Consider the following 23,462-nt stretch of genomic DNA (forward strand, 5'->3'; position numbering starts at 1 on the left):
CCACACTGTCCCATCCTCAATTCCTCCTCCCAAACCTACCTATGTCAGTCTCTGCTTGCTTTCACTGCCCCCACTTCTCCCCTGCCTTCCATTCTCACTCATATTTTATTAATAAAACTAAAAAAAAAAAAACAACAAAATCAAACTATCAAGCTCATACAAGTCATTTAAAAACTTGTTCCTGCCATTCAATCCTGCATTTAAAAAGCCACTTAGGTACTAAGTCATTTGGGTAAGTTTTAGGAAACCCTCTTATGTTAAAGCAAGAAAACACTGCAGTGAGCTTAACACCATCACCATCAGTGCACACCCACAGAAACACAGAGGCACAGAGTGCCCAGAGCCTGCTCTACCAGCTCTTTGAAAAGTTCTATGACATGAGACAGAAGAGCAGGATGTCATGCCCCTTTTGAATTTCTTGAGTCTTTCTCAAGTCTGGAGAATAGCTTTCCTCTATATTTCTACGTAAGAGTCACACAGGCTTGATAAAGAACTGGAAAAGAAAAATCAAGCCTACTTCTGAGTTAGTTTGTAATGTGACCTTCAAAACCAAAAATTGATTATAGGAGGTGTAAATGAAGATATACACAAACAGCAGAGTTCACCTGTTAGAGGGAACACAAATGCTTTCTGGTGGAGAGATCTTCCCCATTGTAATACCTCTACACACACACTCAGAGCAAACTCCTCTGGGTACCCACTCAGCAGTCTGAAAAGATGAACACTAGCCATTCATATCACATCCTTAGAAATGAATAATCTGACTACACCAAGTCATCTTTAATTACAGGAACTTCATAAGGAGAGCCCTTTTTAGACTCCATGTTCTCGGGAGGAATGTTAATTTGTCTGTCTAATTACCACCTTGCACTTTCGCACCGAGGGAAAGTGCTATTACTGGCACTTAAGAAAGCAAGTTTTCACCATCTATTTTGTACCCATATATTTCAGCAATCCTCTCCACAAAGCTTCCTACCCTGAGTTTCCTTCTGGGAGAGTTAAAGTCACCCAACTGGTGGATGAGATGATTTATAAGACAGCTCACTATACACAGAAACCAATCAAAACTGGTAAGGACTTGAAACCAACTATTCAAGGAACAATTCCTGCATCTTTGTGACTAGAGCAACTGGGAAGACTCATTAAAGAGACAGTTTGTTGGAGAGCTCCAGTTAACCAGTTAAGCCTTCCTGCTAGCTCAGCATTCTTCCTTCTGCTCAGCAGGAAATACTGAGTCATTAGGAAACAGTGACCCACAGCAGTCAGCAGGATTCACAGTACAAACAGCCTTCTGGGATTAACTGCATCCTGCATATGCAGGTACTAGGCATAGCTAGACTTAACCAGACTTAACCAGTTCTCAGCTAGGAAAACACCAGTCCACTTCACAGTACTTGGTCAGATGAGATCAGCTGCTGTTGCATCAGCATCCAAGCAGCTTCTTTCTCCTTACATATGGTGCTACAAACTGCCTCTCAGCTCAGCCTACTGTCAGGGAGCCACTGGGAACAGCCTTACTCCCCAGCACTCTGGAACTTAACAGCACTTTTGTTACATGGAAGGCACAGCTAGGATAGCATATGTCCAGTGGACTAATCTCTGACTGTGGGTATCTAACTGGGATTCTTGCTGGCACAGATCAGAAGAAGCCATATCTGCTTTGCCAGCCAGATTCTGAGAACAGAGCACCAAGAGGCATCATTCTGAGCGCACTGTTGGGTCCAGCTGCTGTCAGAGGGGCAGAAAACTAACCTCAGCTTTGCAGGAGAGCACCAGCATTTGAACAGCATCTTCATCCCCTGTGGATGGTACCAACCTGCTATTGCTCAAGCACACTGACTTCAGAGTGGAAACTGAAAGCTTAATTTAAAAAGTCAAGATAAATATTCATCCAGTACCAGTGGAGATTCAAGTAGCATCTTAGTTTTAAGGATACTCCTGTATTTAATACTTGCAAAAACAAATGCTACACCAAGGATAAGAAACAATGGTTCCAATTCTGAGGAAGTTTAAGTAGTTTTCCAGCCTGTAGTTTTGACTGGGAGTCACACGAAGCTGAGCAGAATTTATGTGCAAACCTTCCAACTTAAATTGTCTCACACATTCTGGGAGACGTGCAGGATCTCTCTCCTTCTCACCCTTTCCACAACTGAAAACAAACAACTACCACACTCTGCAGCAGCTGTTTTGGACACATATGCTGCATAACAGCAGCTAACAAAAGCCTGTAGCAGCAGCACAACTATAAATAGCATCAGCTGGAGCTTCTGTAAGAAGGGGTTAGGACCAGGCACTTTCAATGGACTGGAATGGATGCAGCTAAAGCTCTTAAGATCACTGAAAAAGAAAGGTGAATGAGGCTGAGATTTCTTCTTTACAGGTTTTTCTCTGGTTTGCCTTTCCATTCCAGACATCTATTCACAATCAGCAAAGCACAGAAGAGCTCCCTGTGAAGGTGGCAACATGCTAGTGCACCAGATCTCCCCCTCAACCCTGAGCTCCTGCCTCTACAGGCAAATCCATCCCCTGCTGCTAAACTCACCACAATGCCTGCTCTGTAGTGCTTGCTCCACTACTTCGGAGGTTTTCTATTCTCTTAAGCACATGTCTTCAAAAGAGCAAATACACAAACAGCACTGTCCAGCCCTTGAATTTAAGTTAAGGCTGGCCTTCAAGGAACATGTTCCACCTCCAGAAAGATCACACACCAGATCCAGCTGCTATCAACAGGCTAGCACAAAAAGTGATCCATGAGACACTACAGATTAGAATCTCCTTGATACCTTCCTTTTGGAACAGGGGACTGCTCTCAGACCTGCCTGCCCTGCAGAGAGGCAAGTAAGACCAATTGGAGCCTTGGGGAAGAGTAAATGATGGTTAGAACCAGTAAGAAACACAGAGCTCAATCTCAGGGCATGTGTCCACAGAGCTCAGAATATTCGTTCTGCCCAAGCCAAAACAAACCAAGTCTGTGGCTCCTTTCATGAATCTGCAAACATGTCCCTGCTTTCAGATGCATCATTAACTTTCTAGGAAATGAAACCCTTATTTGTGGTGATTAAAAAAAACCAAATCAAATCAAACAAACAAAAAAAAAAAAAAATCAACCACCCAGAACGCAAACAAAATAAAAATTCTTTCCTTTAACCTCTGCATATGTTCTCTACTAATTACTCATTCTTTCTCATTATTCAGGAGCCCTTTTCACCTCACCTCCAGAAGCTTCTATTGCTCTGTCATAACATGAGATGTTGCTGACACTGGCACCATTCACAACAATTATTAAGAAGCCTTGGAGATGGCATATTAGTACAGATAATGAAATGCAGCAATGCATTACGCAGGCTGCAAAACCTGAACCTCTACTCCAGTTAAATACCAACACTCCCAAACCCAAAAGAGCTACCTGTGCCTCTTTCTTCTTAATCCACTCTTCCACATAGCCAATCTCTTCAAGCACCAAATTCTAAGAAATCTCCAACTGGACCTGATAAATATTACAGCTGTATCTACCCTACTGAAGTGATAAGCACAGAATCAGTCAGGGTTGGAAGGGACCACAAAGATCATCCAGTTCCAACCCCCCTGCCATGGGCAGGGACACAGTGTCCTTGATTTACCAGTTGCAAAGTATGAAAGAGCAGGCCATTAGCTATTTCTTTTCACATTGCTCAAACCATTAGGCAGCTCAGCAAGTGGTAGAAAGTAAGAAAACATATTACAGGTATTTAAAATATACATACAAGCAAGTGGAAAGAGGGACTGATGGCAGCATTGACTACAGACTGTGGCAGTTTTAGGCTGATGCCTAGGAAAATTTTTCACAGACTGAGTAGAAAAGTGATAGAATGCAAATAAATTACCATTGGGTGTAAAGGCGAAAGTAATGACAAGGTCTGAATAATCTGGTCTAATTGGTCTAATAACTAACAAAGTTTGTTGTGTAAACTAACTCTCTTTTCAGCTTCCTTGCTCTAGCAGATACCAGCTGGTGCTTTTTGTTTGGCTGTTGCTGACCTTGGCTGCGTTCTTGTTGTGGCTGAGTACTAAGAAGCTACTCTCTGCTCTTCTCCCTCTTTCTTTTACCTTGTATAGGGTGGGGGAAAGGAGCAGGGAGGGAGAAGCTATTAGTAGCCCCCTTGTGTCTCTTATAAATTGTGAACACATGTAAATATTGTATACTTTGTACATATTCATTGCATTTCATATTTCTAGATCGGAGTTGCGCTTGTGAATAATAGCTCCATTTGCTTCCATCTGAGCCAGTCTGGCACTTTTGTTTCGGGGGGGTAATTTCAACCCACCACACAGACGCAGCATGCCAAGTGTGAAAATGCACACCCAGGGTACTCCACCCTGAGTGCAGGAAGAGGCCTTTCCAGGCAGCAAGCATACCTGCAGACCAGGGTGGCGATGATGACGCACCACGCCGTACAGCAGCAGTCAGCATTTAGATGCTCTTCGCTCTTCCGATGGCGGCAGCACAGCCAGAAGGAGTAGAACAAGAGAAAGAGCAGGTCCAGAGCGAGGCAGGAGAGAGCAATGCCACCCAGCAGCAGCAGGGCCTGTGGAGAACAGAGACAAACGTCACATCTGACCCTGGCACAGCCACAGCAGGGGTATGAACCTGGGTCCAGGTGTTTATGGGCCCTGCAGTAAGACAGTGCCGAGGGCACAGCTTGAAAACAAGTTGGTTTGTGCTTCTGTGATGGTTTGAAACTGTCTTTTTAATTTTCCTTTGCAAAGTTCAAGCAGAGAAAGTGAAAGAATGTAAATAAGTCACTAGTGGGTGTAAGAAAGCAAAATAACGATTGTTCTAAACACTTCCATTGGATAGATAGAAATGTTTAAGAACTATTACTCAAAACAAAGTAGGCACTCTGCAATTCTGCAGTGGGGGCAGTTGCTGGGCTGTCTGGCTGCTGTTTCTTCTTCTCTTCTGGCTGAAGATAACACACTGACCTTGGCAGCTAAGTTAACAACTTTTCTGCTTTAGCTAACTCTGCTTTCTGCCAGGGGGATCTGGGGGGGAGGCCCCTGGGAAAGAGGCCCCTTGGGAAAGGTCCCCTTTGGGGGGAAGCAAAGGGAACTTGGTTGTGCTTTTCTGTTGATCGTGTATATATTTGTAAATGTTGTGAATTTTGTATATTTGTACATATTCATTGCATTTCATCATAGATTGTAGATTTTGCTTGTAAATACAGCTTTCATTTGCTTCCAGACTGAGCTAGCCTGGTTATTGTCGGTAGGGGGGGGAATTTCAGCTCACACTGACACAGCTTCATACCTTGAAAACAAGTTGGTTTACGCTTTCTCTATGTTTTTTAAATATAAAAAGGAGATTTTTTTTTTTTTTTTTTTAGCCCCACTTTCTCCCCACTCTGCATCCCACTCGATGCAACCATGTTCTGCACCAAAGCAATGACTAGCTGAGCCATTTCGTCTGTTCCCAGCCTGCAAACAGCCTAAGTGACTCAGGGAGGCTGGTATCCTCTTTACTCCTGATCACAGGTCAGCAGATTTAAAGGGGGGGAAAAAATAGTTGAGCCAGCTGCCTCTATCTGTACAGTTCTTTAATCTTCATGAATAAATATGCAGGCTTATTCATTAGAAATCCAAGTGCATGAGTGGGTTTGAAAGGGGGTGGAATTTATTATACATGCATGAGATTGATTAAAAAAAAAATAGAATCCCCAAGCACTGCTTCTGTTCAAGGTAGACCTAGAATAAATGCTAAACCCCTCCATATACCATCCACATATAGGTACAACAAATGTGGATGCTACAGACGCATTGGTTTGAAGCTGACTTATTGTGTTATGCCTATTTCTAGTCAGACGTTCCTGGAAGGAACGGGAAGCAATAAGAGTTCAACTCCATTCCAAGTGTTTTTATTCAGAAAATCCTGGCCAAAGCCCAAAAAAATGCAAACCGATTTTGTTAAACAAAATTTTAAAAATAAAAATTAGAGTTAAAAACTCCACTCTAATACCAAATCCAGCCACACTTTCCCAGGTGAATGAAGTAAATCCTTGGTAGTGGTGACAAATGCCAACTTATTAGAAACTATTTAAACATGTGGAAAGGGTCTAAGTCACCTACTGCTGCCCTAGTGTTGGGAAGGCAGAGATAGATCTCTTTCAGCAACAACAGCAAAAAAAAGGTTCAGTTTTTTTTTTTTAAATGACTATATCTTTTTCTCCTCATGCAGAAATTCCTTAAAGAACATTTGCATGGTCCCTCCTGATTGAAAGAACTCCCTCCTGGACAAAGAACCCAATAAATACAGCAATTAAAGTAAGGTTCTCAACAAAACTGGTGACCTTCTAAGAGCCTGGTCGTAACTCGCTCCTCGGAGGCTTTTCTTCCCCTTCTTTCCTCCCCTCCTCAGGCCTGCTCCATAGGTACTCCCTGCTGAGTTATCCTGGCAAACTACACAAGCCACACAACACACTTTGCAGCCAAGCACACGTCAGTGTGCAGAGTGTTGGGCCCATGGCCATAGCTAAGGAGAGTCACGCTACTTAAATCTGACCCCTGCACCACAGACACTCCGCGTGCGCCATGCTCTTGCCTCTCCCAGCCCCAAGAAGCCCACATGAAGCCCATCGAGCGCTCTGGGATGGAGGTGCTGCTCTCCCCATCTAAACAGCAGAACCTTGGTCCAGTTGTAGAAAGGGAAACTTTGGGCCCTTTAACAGAGAAAAGTGGGGGTGGAAGGGAAGAAGGCATATCCCCCTTTCCCATGCTTACAACCAGATGGTGTGTGCGCCGCTAGAGCTCCTCGGCAGCGAGGGGCCTTCGAGAGGGAAGCTGCCTTCAGAGCCCCACGTTCTCCCACTTCTGAAGGCTTGCCATGTATGAGCACTCAATACTAATTTAACTAACACTTTTGGCATACCAAAGCTCCTCAGGGATAGTCTTTATTTTTTAAACATGTCAGGCAGCTGCAATGTGAAGCTTGCCTGCGCTGCTCGCCTGCACTTCTTTCTTCACACCCTCAACCTTCCTGCACGCGCTAAAAGGCATTGCCACTGGAAAGAAACTCGCTGGAAAACATCTTCCCACCAACTCTTTATCAGAAAAAAAAAATCATGCTGCAGCTCCAGATGTAGGGCAACAGCCCCCATTAAAAGGGAAATAAAATACAAAAAGGAAAAAAAAAATAAAGACTGCCATGTAGCAAGCAACCTGAAGTTCTCGCTTTGAAGGGATGTAATATATGCTTTAATTTATGTATCTGGCCAAAAGGACTTGGCTGGCCACAACACCATGATCTGTGTTTCATTTTCCAGAGAGTATTTGTTTTCCATTAATGGATATGTGCCATGACAACAAGTGAAATCATCCAGCAGAGCAGTTATTAATCTTTCTGACTGATGAGTCAGTTTAGGATCCAGAAGACTGGCTGGCAGTGGTCGCAACCAAAGATATGCCTGTGCCTGCTTGTCAGGATTAAATGCCTGTATTTAAAAGGGAGGTTTGAGGCTGGATAAACCCTCAGACACTCTATCCTGAAACAGTAAATCTGGGACTCGGTTATCCAAGGCCACGTTATCCCCAGTAAATGTAAAATTATGCACTGGGCCTTTTGCTGCAAAAGAGCATCAATTCGTTTTCGAACATTTGCTGAGCTATCAGAACCTTTCTAGCAAATGATGCATGAAGTGCCCTTACAGGAAAATGGAGACAACTTGGAAGAGCAACATTTTACCACTCTGCTGACACTAATGGCAGAAGTGGAGACAGAGCAGTCCCTGAAAATGAGTGTAAATTCAAATGGTATCAGCCAGACTGGCAGGAGACAAAGCTACAGTGTTCAGATGCACTTTCAAAATAAAAGCTAATAGTAGTAGACAGGAAAGAAACCAGGAGCAGCCTTGCTAGCTTGGGAAGGCACCACAAAACCTGAATACACCTGGCCTTGGGCAGGGACAGTGCTCAGCAGGCTCCTGTAGTGTTAATAGCCTTTCTCAGCACCAGCATGGGTGTCAGGATTCATGGGATTTACTCTCCTTTTAGAAATGAGGGGCAGAAAACATCTAGGTCGCCATGCAGAGAGGGACACTATCACAATGAGAAACACAGGGCACAGCAAAAACATCCCCTGCAAAAACATCCAGGGGCTGGTCAGTTCTTTCATGTGCTATGAGGGTACCCATAAATGCTGATATTATACCTAAGGACATCTAAATAAATCAGCCTTCAGCTAAAACAATCTTTGGTCTCTGAGACCATGCTTTACGTTACTGTGGATCAATGAAACCAATATACAGCCTGTGTACTCCATGAAAAATCCCCATACAAAACCCAAGCACTTTCATCTTGCAAGTTCCAAACTGTGATCCACATCACCTACCCAAATCTGTGGACTGTGGTCCTGGAAGGCTAATTTTAGCTGCTGAAAATCCACTTAAGGGGTATATAGTCTCTCCCTTCCTACATACATAGTCACAAAGAGAAGTGATCTATGTAAGAACGTGAGAAAAGGGACATAAAAGATACATTTGAGTGTATTTCCTTAGAAGGGAAAGCCTATAAAAAGCCATAACACACTAAGGCAGAAGGTAAAAACTGGATTGCATTCAGTTAAGTATCAAGATTTAGCACTGCCTTAAGTGCTGTTTGTTCATCATCCAACTGTACCAAGGAATGTTGGCTTAGGGACCCTTTCTCGCACCACCAGGTCCCCTCTTTCACAAAGGTTACTTGGCACAAGAAGTCAAAATAGGTTTAGAAAGTTAATTCTGAACATACATGGGCTCAAAATAATCTTTATGCTTATTAAGTACAAGTTATACCCATCTCAACCTACCCAATTTCTAACTAGCACACCCTTTAGACCTCAACTGTACTAAAGGCAGCATGGTGTAGTGAGCAGCTCTTCACATGGAATAAATGGGAGCTCTTTCTGGGTAGCACTGCTATTCTACTACTAGTTAGAAAGTCAGCTAAAAACCTCATTAAGTAACTGGTGGTTCCTGAAAAGCAAGCAGTTTTGCTTTTAAGCATCCATCAATCATTTTTAAGTTATTTCATCTTAAAACTTCATCATTTCAACCCACAGGACAAAATAGCTACAGCTTGTGAGCATCTCAGCAACACAGCTGCCTTAATCATTGCCAGACTGAGAAATGTTTATAGTTTTACCTTAACGTTAACTTTTGCCAAAAGAGAGCTTTCCACTGAATCTGCAACTAATGTTCCTTCTGGATTTCTACGCAGCAACTTGAGATGGTAGTAATAAAACAGACAGAAGAGGTTAAAGGACTGTGGGAAGAGAAAAACGTTCACCCAGAAGAACAAATGAAGCAAACTGGGCTGCTGCCAAAGGAGCACTCATCTCTATTTATTCCATGAAGGACGGAAGTCTTCTGAGCAAGAAAAGAAACTGCTGTGGGATAGTGTCATGCCTACACTACTTCCCACACCATATTTTTTTTTTTTTCAGACTTCAGGACACGTGTAAGTAGTTTACTCATAGATAAGTAACTGTGTCCTATCAAATTGATTTTTTTTTTTTTTGGTAATGCTGGCAACACACTCAGACTCCCTCATCATCTTGTTCCTGAACATGTTACGTGTTCAGAGACTTGATTGTTGGTTCTGAAACCTGCTGTATGTGGTGTTTGTTGAGATACTGAAGCATCTCAGGATACCATTCATCCCACAACCTCTGCAGAAGGATGAGAGCTTTGGTAGGGAATAAAGCCAACTGTGTATTGGCATATGCAACATGGGGAGAGGATGTGGAAACCACTGCTGATCTCAGCACTAAACCATCCCTATCTCCTCTGTCCAGGGGACAGGCCTTTCCAGGCCAATTACTGTACACAACACAGTAGAGGAGCAAGGCAGGGCAGGAAACAAGCTGTAGAAGAGGCTTTTCCCACAGCACTGAGATGTACTCTCCATCGTGAGGGATCCCTCAGCAGCATGGAAGAGCACCATGGAAACAAAGGACAGGCTCCACTGTCTCTTTTCCTTATACAGACATCTCCCAGAGAAAGCACACCGTTAAGAGATTGCAGTAGACTATACATATTTAGGGCAAGTCCACACTTGAGCAAGCAATATGGGACAACACTTTGCCTTTAGCTTTTTTTGGCTATTGCCTTTCCTTTCTGGAAAAGACAAAATGTCAAGGATTATGTCATGATTTTTTTTTAATCACCTTAAGACAATACAGTAGACACATTAGAATAAAACAGGTCTACAGTTGAAACATCTCCTAGCATGACTAGACAGCTCAAGTCTATTTAACCAAGTTGGTTAAACACACAGCCTAGTTTCCTCCACATTGAGAAGCTATTTGCACAGGCAAGGGCACTCTACAGTGAGCTGGCATTAGAGCTGTGAACTAAAGCCACTTTAATTACAAATGAGTGTTCAGACAGGGCTTTAATGTAGTTTAACTAGAATGGCTTTAATTCAGTGTAGTTTAATTCACTTTAGTGCATTTAAAGTGGTTTAACTAATTTGCTTTAAATTTATTTCTCCAGTTAATTCAGATTAATTTCTCAAGTGCCCTTGTACAGGCAAGGACTGAGAACAAGGCTAGGTTGATTAAAGATTCATCATCATTTCCTCCATGCTAACAGTCATGACCCCTTATTTCATAATTAAAGGCTTTCAACACTGCCTTTATATTTGATCCAATTCACAGAAGCCACCAGTGCAGAGGCCAAAATGACACAACCTTGATCCAATTCCCAGAAGCCATCAGTGCAGAGGCCAAAAGAACACAACCTTGCTGATGCCTGGTTTGTTGCAGTAACCAACAGGCCAATACAACCCTCACCAGCGTTGTGAGAGCTGTGGTTAAACAACATACAGCACAGGTACATCTGCATACCTCAACTTCCACAGATGACACAGGGCCAGATGCTAGAATTCATCAGAGCATCTCATACCACAAACCAAAGAGAGAGGGAAAGTGCTGAGTAGAAAGGATTTGCTTAACAATTGGGCTGGATTTTTTTTTCCTGCCCACAAATGCAGATCTAAGCCATGCTAATCAGCAGTGAACACTGGAGTCCTATTGGGTCGAAGGCAAACAACAATCCATTTATTCCCTTAGCTGTTACCAACTCAGCAATCTCCATCTTACACAGCAAGGAAACATTCCCAGAGGTAAGGGGGTCCTCTAAATTGGATGTTCTTATCCCTAGTTTCTCCATAATGCTGGCTGAAAGCCTCTATGCACTACAGCGATGAAAAGAATGAGACACTCTCACCAAATTCAGTTTCCACTGACGGGTCCCCACAGACTAAATCTTTATTAAATGAGGCTTAGCTCAGAACTGGCAGCTTGTCAAATGAGCATTCTCACTGAAAAGGCGGATTTCCTTTCTGGGGATTCTGCAAATTCCCTTGCAGGCCTCTAAAAAGCCACCACAGATGCATTGGTGTTCATGCAGGTTTTTGTCCCAAATCCCAGACCAGAAAATGGTGTAAGGAATCCTCTAGGAAACAAACCTTCAGCTTTAGAAGTTTACTCCTTCCTTGTATTCCCAGTTGGACAAAGTTCATTGCTGCAACTCTGTTTTTAAAGGCAAGAATCAGATAAATATTTGGAATACCGAGGTGAAGGACACCAAGAGGAGAGCTGGAGGAATTCAGTGGGTCTCCAGCACCACTCATGTCCATGCTCAGTTTGCCCAGCTCACCCATCACAGATCTGCACAATTTCACCAGACATTCCTTTCCCACAACAGATTAACTCACACATTCCTGCTCAACAGCAGCTTCTCTACTCGAGGTCCTTTAGAAGCAGCTTTATTTCCTTGGTTAAAAAACTGTATCATCCATTAAAGTCTGAAAACAATCTCCTCACAAGGTAATTTTCCAGCAAACTGGATAATGGAAAGAAACCCTATGCTATAAAGGAAGTATGAATTTAATGCTCCTACAACTCAGGGATAAGCAAACACTGCCTGCATTACCTGGCTCGAGCCCAAGGAGTTGTATAAATTCCCATGCCAAGACAATTCCCCATCCCCAGCTCTGCTCTGGGAGCTCAGCTACGTGTTTGCTGGCTTGGAACTCTCCAAAGCCAAGACATGGCACTGCCAAGCTGGGCATTGCATCCAGGCCGGGACCAGGGCACACTTGCAGAGCCCAGCATGTGAGTGAGGAAGCACTGGTGTATTCATAAAATAATAACAAAAAAAGCCAAAAAGGAAAAAAGGGGGGCAGGAAGTGCTTAGGCTTGAAGCCCAGTGACTTAATCCAATTTCCATCCTTTTTCCCTTCCCCCTCCTACAATGTAGGCTCTCAGAGACAATACACTTCATTTAGATGGAAAAAAATAAATACCCACCCCCCTCCTATATGCCTATCCTTACACACTGTCAAGCAAAGCACTGGGATGCTGTGTATTTTTATCTCTCTGTGCTGACCATGCCTGCTCCTGAGTGGATGCCAAGCTCAAGGACTTTTCTTTCAAGCCTCAGGCTGTAGGAATCCGTGCTTTACTGCAGGCTAGCTGCTCTTTGGCTGGTGCTGTTTCTTATTAGATATGGTTTGAAACCCAAGTATTCATACTGCTCCTGTGAATTTCTGCAGTTCTGCACAAAGACAGGGTCTTTCAGCAGAGATGAACACATACATTGGCCAGAAGTCTCCCTTGTTCCTCTGTAGGACCTATCCTTTCCAGGACCAGATAGGCAATGACATGGCACTGGTTAATATTAATTGTTGTGTTTAGGCTCATAATAGCTTCTTGATCTCCTTTAATCATCTTCTCTCAAACCAGCCAACCAAATCAGGAAAAAAAAATCAGCCACTAAAGAGTTTGAAGACAGAACTCAATCCTCAGCTCTGATGTTCAGAGGAGGGAAGGCCTGGCAGGGAGGTCAATGCAAGCTGCACACACCATGCAGTATCCCCCTTAGCAGGCAGCCATCAGTCTGCTGTGAGAGAGGCTTTCACAAATCATTTCTGTCTGCAAGAGGATAAACAAGGCATTGGAGAGGGAGGGTATGGAGGGCGGAAAGGAACAGAGCCACCCCTAAATGGAACAGAAAACAAAAACTTGTTCCAATTGTGGAAACTTTCCCCAAAGGAACATCAACCCATCAACATGGTTAGTCTATCCTATCATCAGGTATCATGGTGTTTCCATAAGCATGACAGCTGTAGATAATGTGGTTGTGCTCACTCCTGCCATTCCTTTGATCTTTGTCTTCAGAGATACATCATCACATCACTTGTGTTAGTTAAGAAATCTTGCTGGACAAAGATTTGTTTGGAATTTCTTAGCAGCTATGCATTCAGTTGCACAGCACACAAGCACAGATGTCCAGCACAAGCATTCTTCCTCTCACTATGCCTTGCTGGCATCTTCTATATGCAGCTCATGACTGGCAGACATATCAAAGCAGCTGAGAGGAAAACAGTTCTGAGTATGGCCACTTCCCTTCTACCCAAGTGATAAAAATCCACACTGAGTTTCCAAAACTGTTTCCAAAATTTCCACATTAAAAAAAAAAAAAAAGTTCATTTTAAGAGAAGGTATTTTTAACTTGGACTGAAGTGATTCTGGAAAGCCAGGGCAGGCTGCCTTCCATGAATTTCCAGTACAGGATCATGCACAGCACCTCATTCCCTTCACAACTTTCAACCACCAGGTCATTTTGGTGGGACCATAACCAGGATTTGACAACGCTCAGTCAAATCAGTCAGACCCAAACATGTAGTGAAGGTCATTCACTTTGGGGAGAAATGACACGACAGGATTAGTAGAAGCAGCAAGTTTACCTTGCTTGCCAAACATTGTGTGCAAATAGTGTAGTCCAATGTTTACTCAGACCTACCAAGCTCATCTTTAAGGAGACTGTTAACTAATCTGCAAAGAACATCAAATATCTTTGGTTTGGTTGTTTATTTTTTGTGGGGTTTTCTGTTTGGTTTGGGTTTTTGTTGTTGTTGTCGCTTGGTTGGGTTTTTTTTTTTTTGTTATTTTTCTTGGGTTTTCTGTTTGGTTTGGGTTGTTGTTGTTGCTTGGTTGGGTTTTTTTTTGTTATTTTTCTTGGGTTTGTTTGTTTGGGGGTTTTTTTGGTTTGTTTGCTTAAAATCAGCTCTACCTAGAAACAAGGAATTAGTACTCCCTGAAATCAGTAGGATTATGAAAGTGTCCTGACTGTATCACAGGAACACAGAGAGAATGAAGAAATCCAAGAGAGACCAAAAAGAAAGAAAAAGAAAAAAAAAAAGGACAAATGTAGAAGGTATGATCATTGATGTACCCATTGCTTGTATTCTTTAATCACTTGCAGAACAATGTTTTGCCCAGAAAATTCTAAATAGGAACATCTCTACAGGCACCATTTTAACCCCATCCATGTCTTAGGAGTTTTTGCACTGTGCATCTATTGCTGCACCCTATAAATTCAAGCACAACATCTGCTGCATTGAACCACAAAAGTGACATTGATGGTGAATAATGTGTGAGTCTCCAAACTGGAATGGAAATTCCAACCTCAAATTATTTCTAAAGTCACACTGGAAAGACAACTTGAGGCTCCTGCTAACAGTCATACAACTTGTTTCAGATCATCAGCAATATGAAGTTGTCTTTCAACACAGCAGCTGTAGAAAGAAGCTCTGTCATGCACTGGGGCTCTTGAAGGCAAATGAGTTTGTTTGTTTTTTTTAAAATAAAATTAAATTAGGAGGAAGAGAGATACCTCCTGGCCAAGACTGCAAATCCACTGCGAATGGCTTCATAAACTGCTTCTCTTAGCAGTGAGTGAATAGGAAGGTAAGTTGTTATAAATGGGCCAATTCATTCAAACACCAGTGATAGGAAAGGGCTAGACTGGTGCTACTCAGGTGTCTTTGACATGGAGATCTGTGTCCAGTTTGTGCTCAGTCTGCAACCTGAAGCCAATCTTAAGAACAGGAGTGAAAAATTTGCAACAACAAAACCCACTAAAAATCAAAACAGGGCAGTGCATTTCCATTGCTGTTTACCCCATTCAGCTTCACTGGCATTTGTCTGCACCACTGAAGCACAGCAAAGGGCTGTCTACACAGCAAAAACTTCGTGTAGTTCATAATACACATCAAGCCTACTACAGGGCAAGATAAACAGCACTCTCCATTACATTAGCAAATCACTCTGACCTAGCTGCCCTGAAGGCTGACCTCTAGGAGAGGACAAAGAGCTAGCTCAGAGCAAACTGCCCTACATCTTTAAAAAGCCACAGCCCATTGTGCTACAGCTACTAGTCCCTATGACATCTTCCTTAAAATAATTTGTATCTGAAGTCAGCTTTAATGTAGTATGGCAGTCATGTGGAGAGGCCAGGAAGAACTGGAGAGGGGCAATATCTCATAGGGATAGCTCCTGGAAGTTGGGGAGGGAGGAGCAGAGACCTCTGACCCATCTATTGAGTGCAGGCCTGAACTGACCTCCTTGCACAAACAATGCAAACGTGCCATTTAACTGTCAGAGACAAACAAGTGCCACGCTTCACACCATAAATTCACTCCAAACTTCCTCTTTGAAGGCTACTAATCAGAGCTAAGGGAAAAAAAACAAACAAAAAAACCACCTAAACTGAACAAAACCCAACAAACAACAACTCAAAATACCCCAAACCAACAAACCCCAGAAAAACAACCAACCAAACAAACAAAAAAAGAGGAAATCTCTTCCTTCAACTTAAAAGTTGCAGATTTCCCTCTCCCAAAGGAAGGTTATTCTTGTGCAGGAAACATTTCCACATTGAACCTTCCTTGGTTTTATTATGGGGATTTTTGAATTCTCCTCCCTCCCCCCCACCTTTTCTTTCTTTAAAGAATTAAAAGAAAGGTTCTCTCTCAAAAATAAAAAAAACGAAACCAAAAACAACCAAAACAAAAACTCAGAATCAAAGACAACCAATGCTCACTATTGAGAACCTTCAAACCCAGGAAAAGGATACCAGAGAGAGACTAACAGAGGAAGCAGATCAAAAAAACTGCCGAAGCTAGCCAAGACCCACCACAGTCACAGCTGGAGCCTGTGTTTCTGCACCACTGACAAGAGTGGGAGCGTCATTAACCACTTCTCTGCTCAGCACTGCAGCCTGCACCAGAGAAGCTACAGAGCTAAGGAAGGCCTCATGCAGGCTCCTTGCCAAATCCAAGAAGGGATTAGGGCCCCTGGCAGCTATACTGAAGGGAGATGCGATTCGAATAGAGATGCTTTCTTTACAGCCTTCCCCATTAAGCCAAGTAGTGCTGCAGATGGCCCTCTCAGCAACCAGGGTAAAGTCAGATGCTGCCCCCATCAAGAGCAGCATTCTGGCAAGTGGTCACAGCCTTTTCCCTCCATTGCTGCTGCCCAGTCCTCATGCAGAGAAAAAGGAGAGCACAGGCTTTTCAAATTCACCTCCTGACTGCCACTTGTGAGAGCAGGGAAGCAGCTAGCAATGGATGCACACACAGATTAAAACCCCTTGCAGTAACAAGTCAAATACAATGCCTCAACATGTGTTTAGAGGGCATCCTCTGCTCCATCTTTGGGTCTCAGCAGCTCTTCTCACAGTTTATTTCCCCACAGGGCTGGGGGAAGAGAGGAAATTGTCTCCCTTTGACTAAGCAAAGCTGTTCGGTTCTCTTAGGGATTGTCTGCCTGCAAAGCAGAAAGTTGTCATGGACCACTGGCCTGAACAGAAGAAAAAGTAGTCATTAAAGTACTTATAGATTCATAGAATACCAGGTTGGAAGGGACCTCAAGGATCATCTATTCCAACCTTTCAGAGTAAGAACATAGTTTAAAGGAGATGGCCCCAGCACCCTGACAAGCTGGGCCTTGAAACTGTCTAATAACAGCTTTGTATCAGCTGGTTAGGGACAAATATGCCTCATTTTTAGCTTCCTTTACCACTAAGGTTTGGGACTACATGGGACACGGGGCTGTTTTGCTCTAACAGCAGTTATAGTAGTTAAAAGAAGCAAGCATTTGCCCCACTGTGTCTAACACATTAGCTGCTCTGCTTTCCCAATACAGACAGATCGTTTCCACTAGGAATCAATGCAATTTATCTTTAAAATAATACACACACAGCCCTCCTTCAGAGATCCTTCTGTCCTGCTTGCAAGATTAGCACTGCTAGGATTCCTCAAGCTCCTGTGCAGATACTCATTCATCAGTTCTTCTGAACCGCATCTTGAGATCAATTTTTCAGACAAGTTCCCAGAGATGTCTTAGAGGTTCTGCCTACACTGATGTCATGGCTATATTTAACGAAGGAATCCCACTAAAGTGGTTTATAACATGCTCTGGCAGGACAGTGTAGACAGAGCTAAATCCTATTAAGCTACTTAAGTTGCTTTCCCCCTCTGAAGTCATCTGTCAAATGCTGGCCCTACATGTTGCAGCCACCTATCAAACTAGCTTATCAAGAGTCATGCTTGAAACACCAAACAAAGCAAAAAAAGATTCTATCATGACACACATGAGGAAGAAACTGGGGCAGTGTGCTGCTCCAGTAATCTCTTGGGATCCCAGAGGGTGGAAAAGGCTGGTGATTAGCTTTTCACTACAGTTAGATTGTAACCCACTTGCATATCCCTGAACTTTAATAAAGATAAGATGACTGGTTTCTTTACATGTTAATCTTGACTATTTTGAAAGGACTATCTGGAGAGAGTGAGTGCAAAGCATACTTTTTAAATACTGACCACACTAACAGAATTAGGGGTGTAACTGGAAAAACAAAGCACCATTCAGGCTCAACTCAGCACCTCAAGGAGAAGGGGGAAAGCAGCACTCAGTCATCTTACCACCTTTCCCAGCAACTTGAAAATAGGCAGAGACCTGAAAGATATATTCTCATAAATGTTAAATGTCCACACTTAAAGTTCCAATGTTATAGCATTCACTCTGCTAAATCAACATGTTACTGTTAGGAGACTTCAGAGACAAACCTTCGTTTCTCAAGATTCCACAGAATAGAAAACAATAGGCTGGGGAAGACCTCTGGAGGTCACTGTAGTGCAACCTGCTGCTAAAAGTAAGAGTAATTTAATAGATGGGCTGCTCAGAGCCTTGCCCAGGCAAGTTTTGAGTGTCTCTAAGGCTACCATTTCCAAAGCTTTTCTCAGCCTCTGCTCCAGCACTACAAAGAAAAACATTTATAAGTGGTTGTACTTTGCACCCAAGTGCTATTTCCCGCTGCAACTTGTGGTTATTGTGGCTTGTCCTTTTGCTGGACACCTCTGAGAGGAGCCTGATGCTGTCTTCTCCAAGTCTTTTCTTCAGGTATGTGGAGACTATGCATGGATCTGTTCTTTCACCTTCTCAGAGGCCTTCCTGTAGGCATGTTCCAGTTAGTCAACATCTCTCCTATACTAGGGGCTCCAAATCATTCTGCAGTTCTACAGCATTTATGCTGGCACACATAACTGGAGGAGAGCCCATGCATATGAAATGGCTGATGACCCCATTTTAGGGCTATTTTAAGCTTGCTTGAAAGGCTAGGAAAAGCACAAGCCTTCAGAGCTCGGTTTTGCCTCCAGTTGCATGACCTACTCCACCTAACACAGCCATAAAGCACCAAGAGGTGACAAATCTCCCTCCACGCTGTCACTCTGTGGGTGAGAGATGCAGCGAGGATGAGACCACGTGAGAAATTCAGCAGCATGGATGTTATTCCTCAAAACAATGAAGACAGACAGCCAAGGGGGAAGGAAAGGAGAGGTATGGAAAGGGGGAAGGGGGGGGAAGCAGCAATCGAGAAGTTACAAGCTTCAGACTGAAAACAAGGCACCCCGGGAGTTATTCGGCAAGCCCAATTGCATGGATGCTCCTGCATCCCATTGGCTGCTGCCTTCCAGAGCTGCACAGCAACGAGCCGGGAGGTGGGAGGCTGCCAGCACGCATGAGAGCTCCCTGCTCAACCCCTCCTCCGCATCCCCGCAGCCCAGCCTGACAAGCACCGCTCCTGCTCCAGCTCGCCAGCTAACTGCACTATTGATCGCTCCTCCCTCACCAGAGGTCAGTCAGGGAGAGACAGCCAAAGAAGCAGGACCTCAGTGAAGTGAATGACAGAACCGATGTAGAGCAGCCACACCAGGTTATTCCAACAAAAGCAGCACAGGACAATCCCATCTTCTCCCTCTGCCTCAGGTTTTCTTTGGCAAGTGGTATATGGTACTGCAGAAATAAGGATGGAGGAGAAGGGGCAAGATCTGGAGTAGTGTTTGTGTCTGATACAAGTCAGAGGCGTGGTGAAGCCCTACAGGTATTGATGCTCCTCCAGGGCAGCACAGCACTGCATGAGTGCTACTCTTGTAGGTGTTTCCCTCCTTTAATTTAGGAAAGGGAAGGAGGAAACGATCACAACAGAAAAAGCCATCAAACTTCAGCTTTCCCATGAAAAGGGCTCTAATCCCAGGGTCCTAGATTACAAAAGGAGATCAGAGCTTTGCACAGAAGGACAAGCAGGTCAGAGGTACAGAAACCAGCATAATGTGGACAAGCAACTGATCCAACTGCTGGGCTTTCCACCACTGCAGCCACAACACAGATCGAGAAGCCTGCTGGATGTGTGGGAGGAAAACTAGTTCTAGTGCCTGAGCATAACAGCTCACAGCAGGAGAACTTGTTGCAGCTTTCCTCTAGCACAACCACCTAAACCAAAACAACCTTAGATGTGAGCAGAAATTAATCTTCAAGACAGACACATACACACACAAAAAGAGGTTGCAACAACTGGACAAGGAACTCAAAGCAACCGTTTGCAGGCTTTAAGCACAAGAAAGTTCTAGAATTCCTTCTGCCCAGACCCAAAATCATTATCTCCCAGAAGTACTTAAAGCCAAGCAAAGGATACTCTGAACTCCCTTGCCCCACTTCCTAGTATGTGTAGGACGTGCTTGTGCTGTGAGCCATCCTTACTGGTCAGGTGCATCTTTGCAGCCAGTGTCTGGCTGCACAGTGATGACTCTCAGCTTTGAAAAACAGAACTGACAGAAGAAAAGCAGCTGAAAACTAAAGAGCAAAACAAAACACCCCAACTTCTACCATTTTTGAAAGAAGGCAAATCAAAATTCTGTGCTGTTACGTTCCGGAGTTAGCCTCGGAGAACAAAACCAATGGCCATGGCGAGGTCTTAGGGCAGCATTGTGACCACAGAAAGAGTGTGACAGTTTAATGCTGAGGCCCATACAATAACCCAGCAGGGGAAGATGACAGAACTTTGGGACAGAGAGAAGGTATTTTACAACACAAGCACATACAACTTCTCTAGATTTTTTCAAAGGTTTAGCTGCCTCAGAGCTGAGGAGTTCCATCCCATACAACACTGTCATCTTCACCTCTTCACTGGCAAAGTTTATTAGAAGGTAGAGAAGCATGGACATCTCTCCCTTTTGCCATCATGCAACTGTAATTACAGCAATTGTTTGCACAGCCTGTAACAGCTACCTGTTTCCCACTATTCATAAACCAAAAGTCAAACCACTGCAGAAACAACTGTGCTTTATGTCCCTGCCTCCCCTAAACTGCTTGCCCCTCAGCTGATCAGACTGCACTGAAGCAGATGAGAGGCACTAACATGAAGTCAAATAGATAAGCTTGGCTCCTGATGACCAAACTCTGCACTGAAATGGGAGGCCCTGAAGCATTCCATGCTGCCAGCTCTGTTAGGGATAGAGCAAAGATTTAATATCTTAAAGACAAACCCCACAAACTCCCTGCACACACACACACACACACACGTGTGGCCATTTCTGCTATGGTCATCTCAATTCTCCAAGAAATACAGCACCTTTCTGAAAAGAGAGGGTCGTGGGAAGAAGCAGTAGATCCTGCCAGCATACTCAATACAAACATTATTTTTTTTCTTTTTTTACAGTTTTTAGGAACTAAAAGTAAAAAGTAATTTGAAAATCTGGCACATCTTTTGTTAGTTCTTCTGAGTTGCATACAGCAAAACTAGCTGGGGAGACATTGGACAAGCTGATGGCTGAAGACTGAATTTCTTCATTACTCAACAGCAGCCGAAAAGGTTTGTAAGGGCACAGTTCTCAAGCTTATAAACTGTTATTTTTCCATCAACTTGCTTTGTCTTCAGCAAAAAAAAGAGGTAAAAGGCATTGTTTCAACAAGCAACATCTCCCTAATGTTGACAAAGTATTAGTTCCCCCATTAACAGCTGCCACTGTATATGAACGTGTCCGAGATCTTCCTCTTCTCCAGCATTGCTACTGAATGCTTAGCAACAGAAGTTAAAACAAGAACACCAACAACAAAAACGTTGTGAGAATTTGGTGCTGTGATGGACAGGCTGGTTCTCACTGGGCTCAAGCAACCACTCAACATGCCACTGGTGTGGTCTCCGAGCTGTAGGCTGCTTTTACTACAGCAAAGCTAGCAAAAGTAGGAAAGAGTAGGCAGCACTGCTGATTCCAAAACTTGTGTTACTCCAGCTGCAGGAGGAAGATAAAGGTTTTCCTCCATTTTTCTCTAATCTTATAAAAAGGCCATCCTTATATCCTCTAAAGGGTTCAGCTGATATCCACTACACAAACATTGATGTGTGTTATTTAAACAAGCTACCCAGAGGTCATCATCTATCCCAGTTGACCCTCAAGAGCAACAAAGCTCAGCAGATGCAACTCTACCCTCTTACAAGCAAGTTTATTTTTGCTGCTGTGCTTGGGGATCACAGCTTTTCCCTAAAAAGCTATGATCCCAGGGGCTAAGACCACTTTGGTAATAGCTAAGATGGGAAGAAAATACTCTAAGGATACTTCAGACTCAAGTGAACACCAAGTCCAGGGTAAAAAGCAGCACATAAGATGTGTGTTAAATTATTGTCGTTAACAGCACAGCAGCAAGAATGTCCTATTAAAAATCTGTAACTAAATCAAGGAATTCTAATATTCATAACTGAACTTAAATGCTCTACCCTCTGGGATACTAGCATATTTCCCCTCAAAGACTGCTCACTTCATTGACAGTCATGTTGCTTTTCATAATCTTGTCCACAAATTCAATCAAGCTCCAGATAAAATCTAATCAAGTGGGACGAGCTGAATTGCAAGGGTTGTCTTTTCAAGTCCTTTCACAGGAGGTCAACTTAAACTAAGCCTCTGATGTCCCAGGACTCAAGCAGATTTATTTAATGTAGTTCATTGCTGTAGGCACCAAGTACCATCTTAGCTCCCTGTAGGAGAGCAACTGATCTCTAGACAAACTAGGTTTAGTCTTCTGGCCCTGTTTGCTCATATCCTTAGTGATTTCTCTAAGCTCTCCTACCAGATATAGGAAAGACCTGCTACTCACAGAATTCCATTCCTATAATCATTCTTCAAACTAAGTTTTTCCCTCTGGAAAACATGACTATCCCTGAGAACTACTGCTGGTCTGAAGAAAGTGGTGATCTTAAAGCAAATACAAAAGCACTCATAGATTGCCAGGCCAAAGCATTTACATTTAGGAAGACCTCATAATTCACATTTAAGACTTGTTGGCCACTTCAATCTGTCCTTCAGACACATCCTTTTTCTTCTCCATTCCAACTGAGAAGATATACTTTAAGCCATGGCCACAATTTAGATCCTTTGGTTACTCCCTAGCAAGCATTAGGAGAGATTTACTCCCTCAATAATTAAGAGAAGAATCTCTTTTTATTTATTCACTTCAGATAAGAGCATTCAGAAGTATCAACACAACTTACCATCTTCAAAGTAAAACAACTCTTCTGAATATTGACCCATATACCAATATTGCAAGAAAAAATATTATTCAAGAGATTCTCAGTTCTAAAGTTAAGATTTCATCCATGAAGCCCAGGAAAAACAGGGTAGTGTTTAAATACTATGTGACCAATGTGACATTGCAAACCAATGTGATAGTCCAGCCATACCCCGTGCAGGGCTGACATCTGGCTGCCTATTCTCTTCTACACCACACATGTAGAAATCTTTATTCAAACTAATAAGGCTGACGCAGATTAGTCACAAATTTTACTGCAACTAAAGTTTTACAAGGGGAATACCACTTTTCCCCCAGCATCATACTTCCACAGTCGACAAGAGAGTGAATGCTCCCACTAGTCAAATTCCTAACATTTCAGAAGTAATCATGTCTAATCTACTGAAGAGATAAACAGAACTAACAAGTTTCCAGCCAACCAGCAAGCCACTCCCCATCTTCCTCTTGTTCAGCATGTGTAGCTCAGGTCATTTCCGACTTTGATTCCAGCAGGAAGAGCTATTTCAACCAGAGCACAGAAATAAGATGCCCAGAAGCCCAGACTCACTGACTCGGCACTGCACTAAAAAAACACTTGGGAAAAGGCTACTGATTAAAGGAAGGGTGCTGTTATCTCCAACACACCAAATGTCTGAAAGGATGTTCCCTCCCAGACACTTCAATGTATGAAGTTGAGTTCCCTCCTTTTTTTTTTTTTTTTTTTTTTTGTTAAATAAAGTCTTTCTAAAACAAAAGAAACTGTTTG

The 23,462-nt window shown here is 43.1% G+C and overlaps 1 protein-coding gene across 1 annotated transcript in view; it reads right to left on the bottom strand.

Moving 5' to 3' along the window:
- TTYH3 (tweety family member 3) overlaps nucleotides 1–23,462 on the bottom strand; it is a 77,195-nt gene that overhangs the window by 30,769 nt on the left and 22,964 nt on the right. Inside the window, exon 2 of the mRNA XM_054391041.1 lies at nucleotides 4,396–4,565. Within this exon, the coding sequence (XP_054247016.1) occupies nucleotides 4,396–4,565 (170 nt within the window). The remainder of the gene's footprint in view (nucleotides 1–4,395; nucleotides 4,566–23,462) is intronic.

The sequence above is a fragment of the Indicator indicator genome, chromosome 22 (assembly GCF_027791375.1).
Source record: "Indicator indicator isolate 239-I01 chromosome 22, UM_Iind_1.1, whole genome shotgun sequence".
NCBI classification, from domain to species: domain Eukaryota; kingdom Metazoa; phylum Chordata; class Aves; order Piciformes; family Indicatoridae; genus Indicator; species Indicator indicator.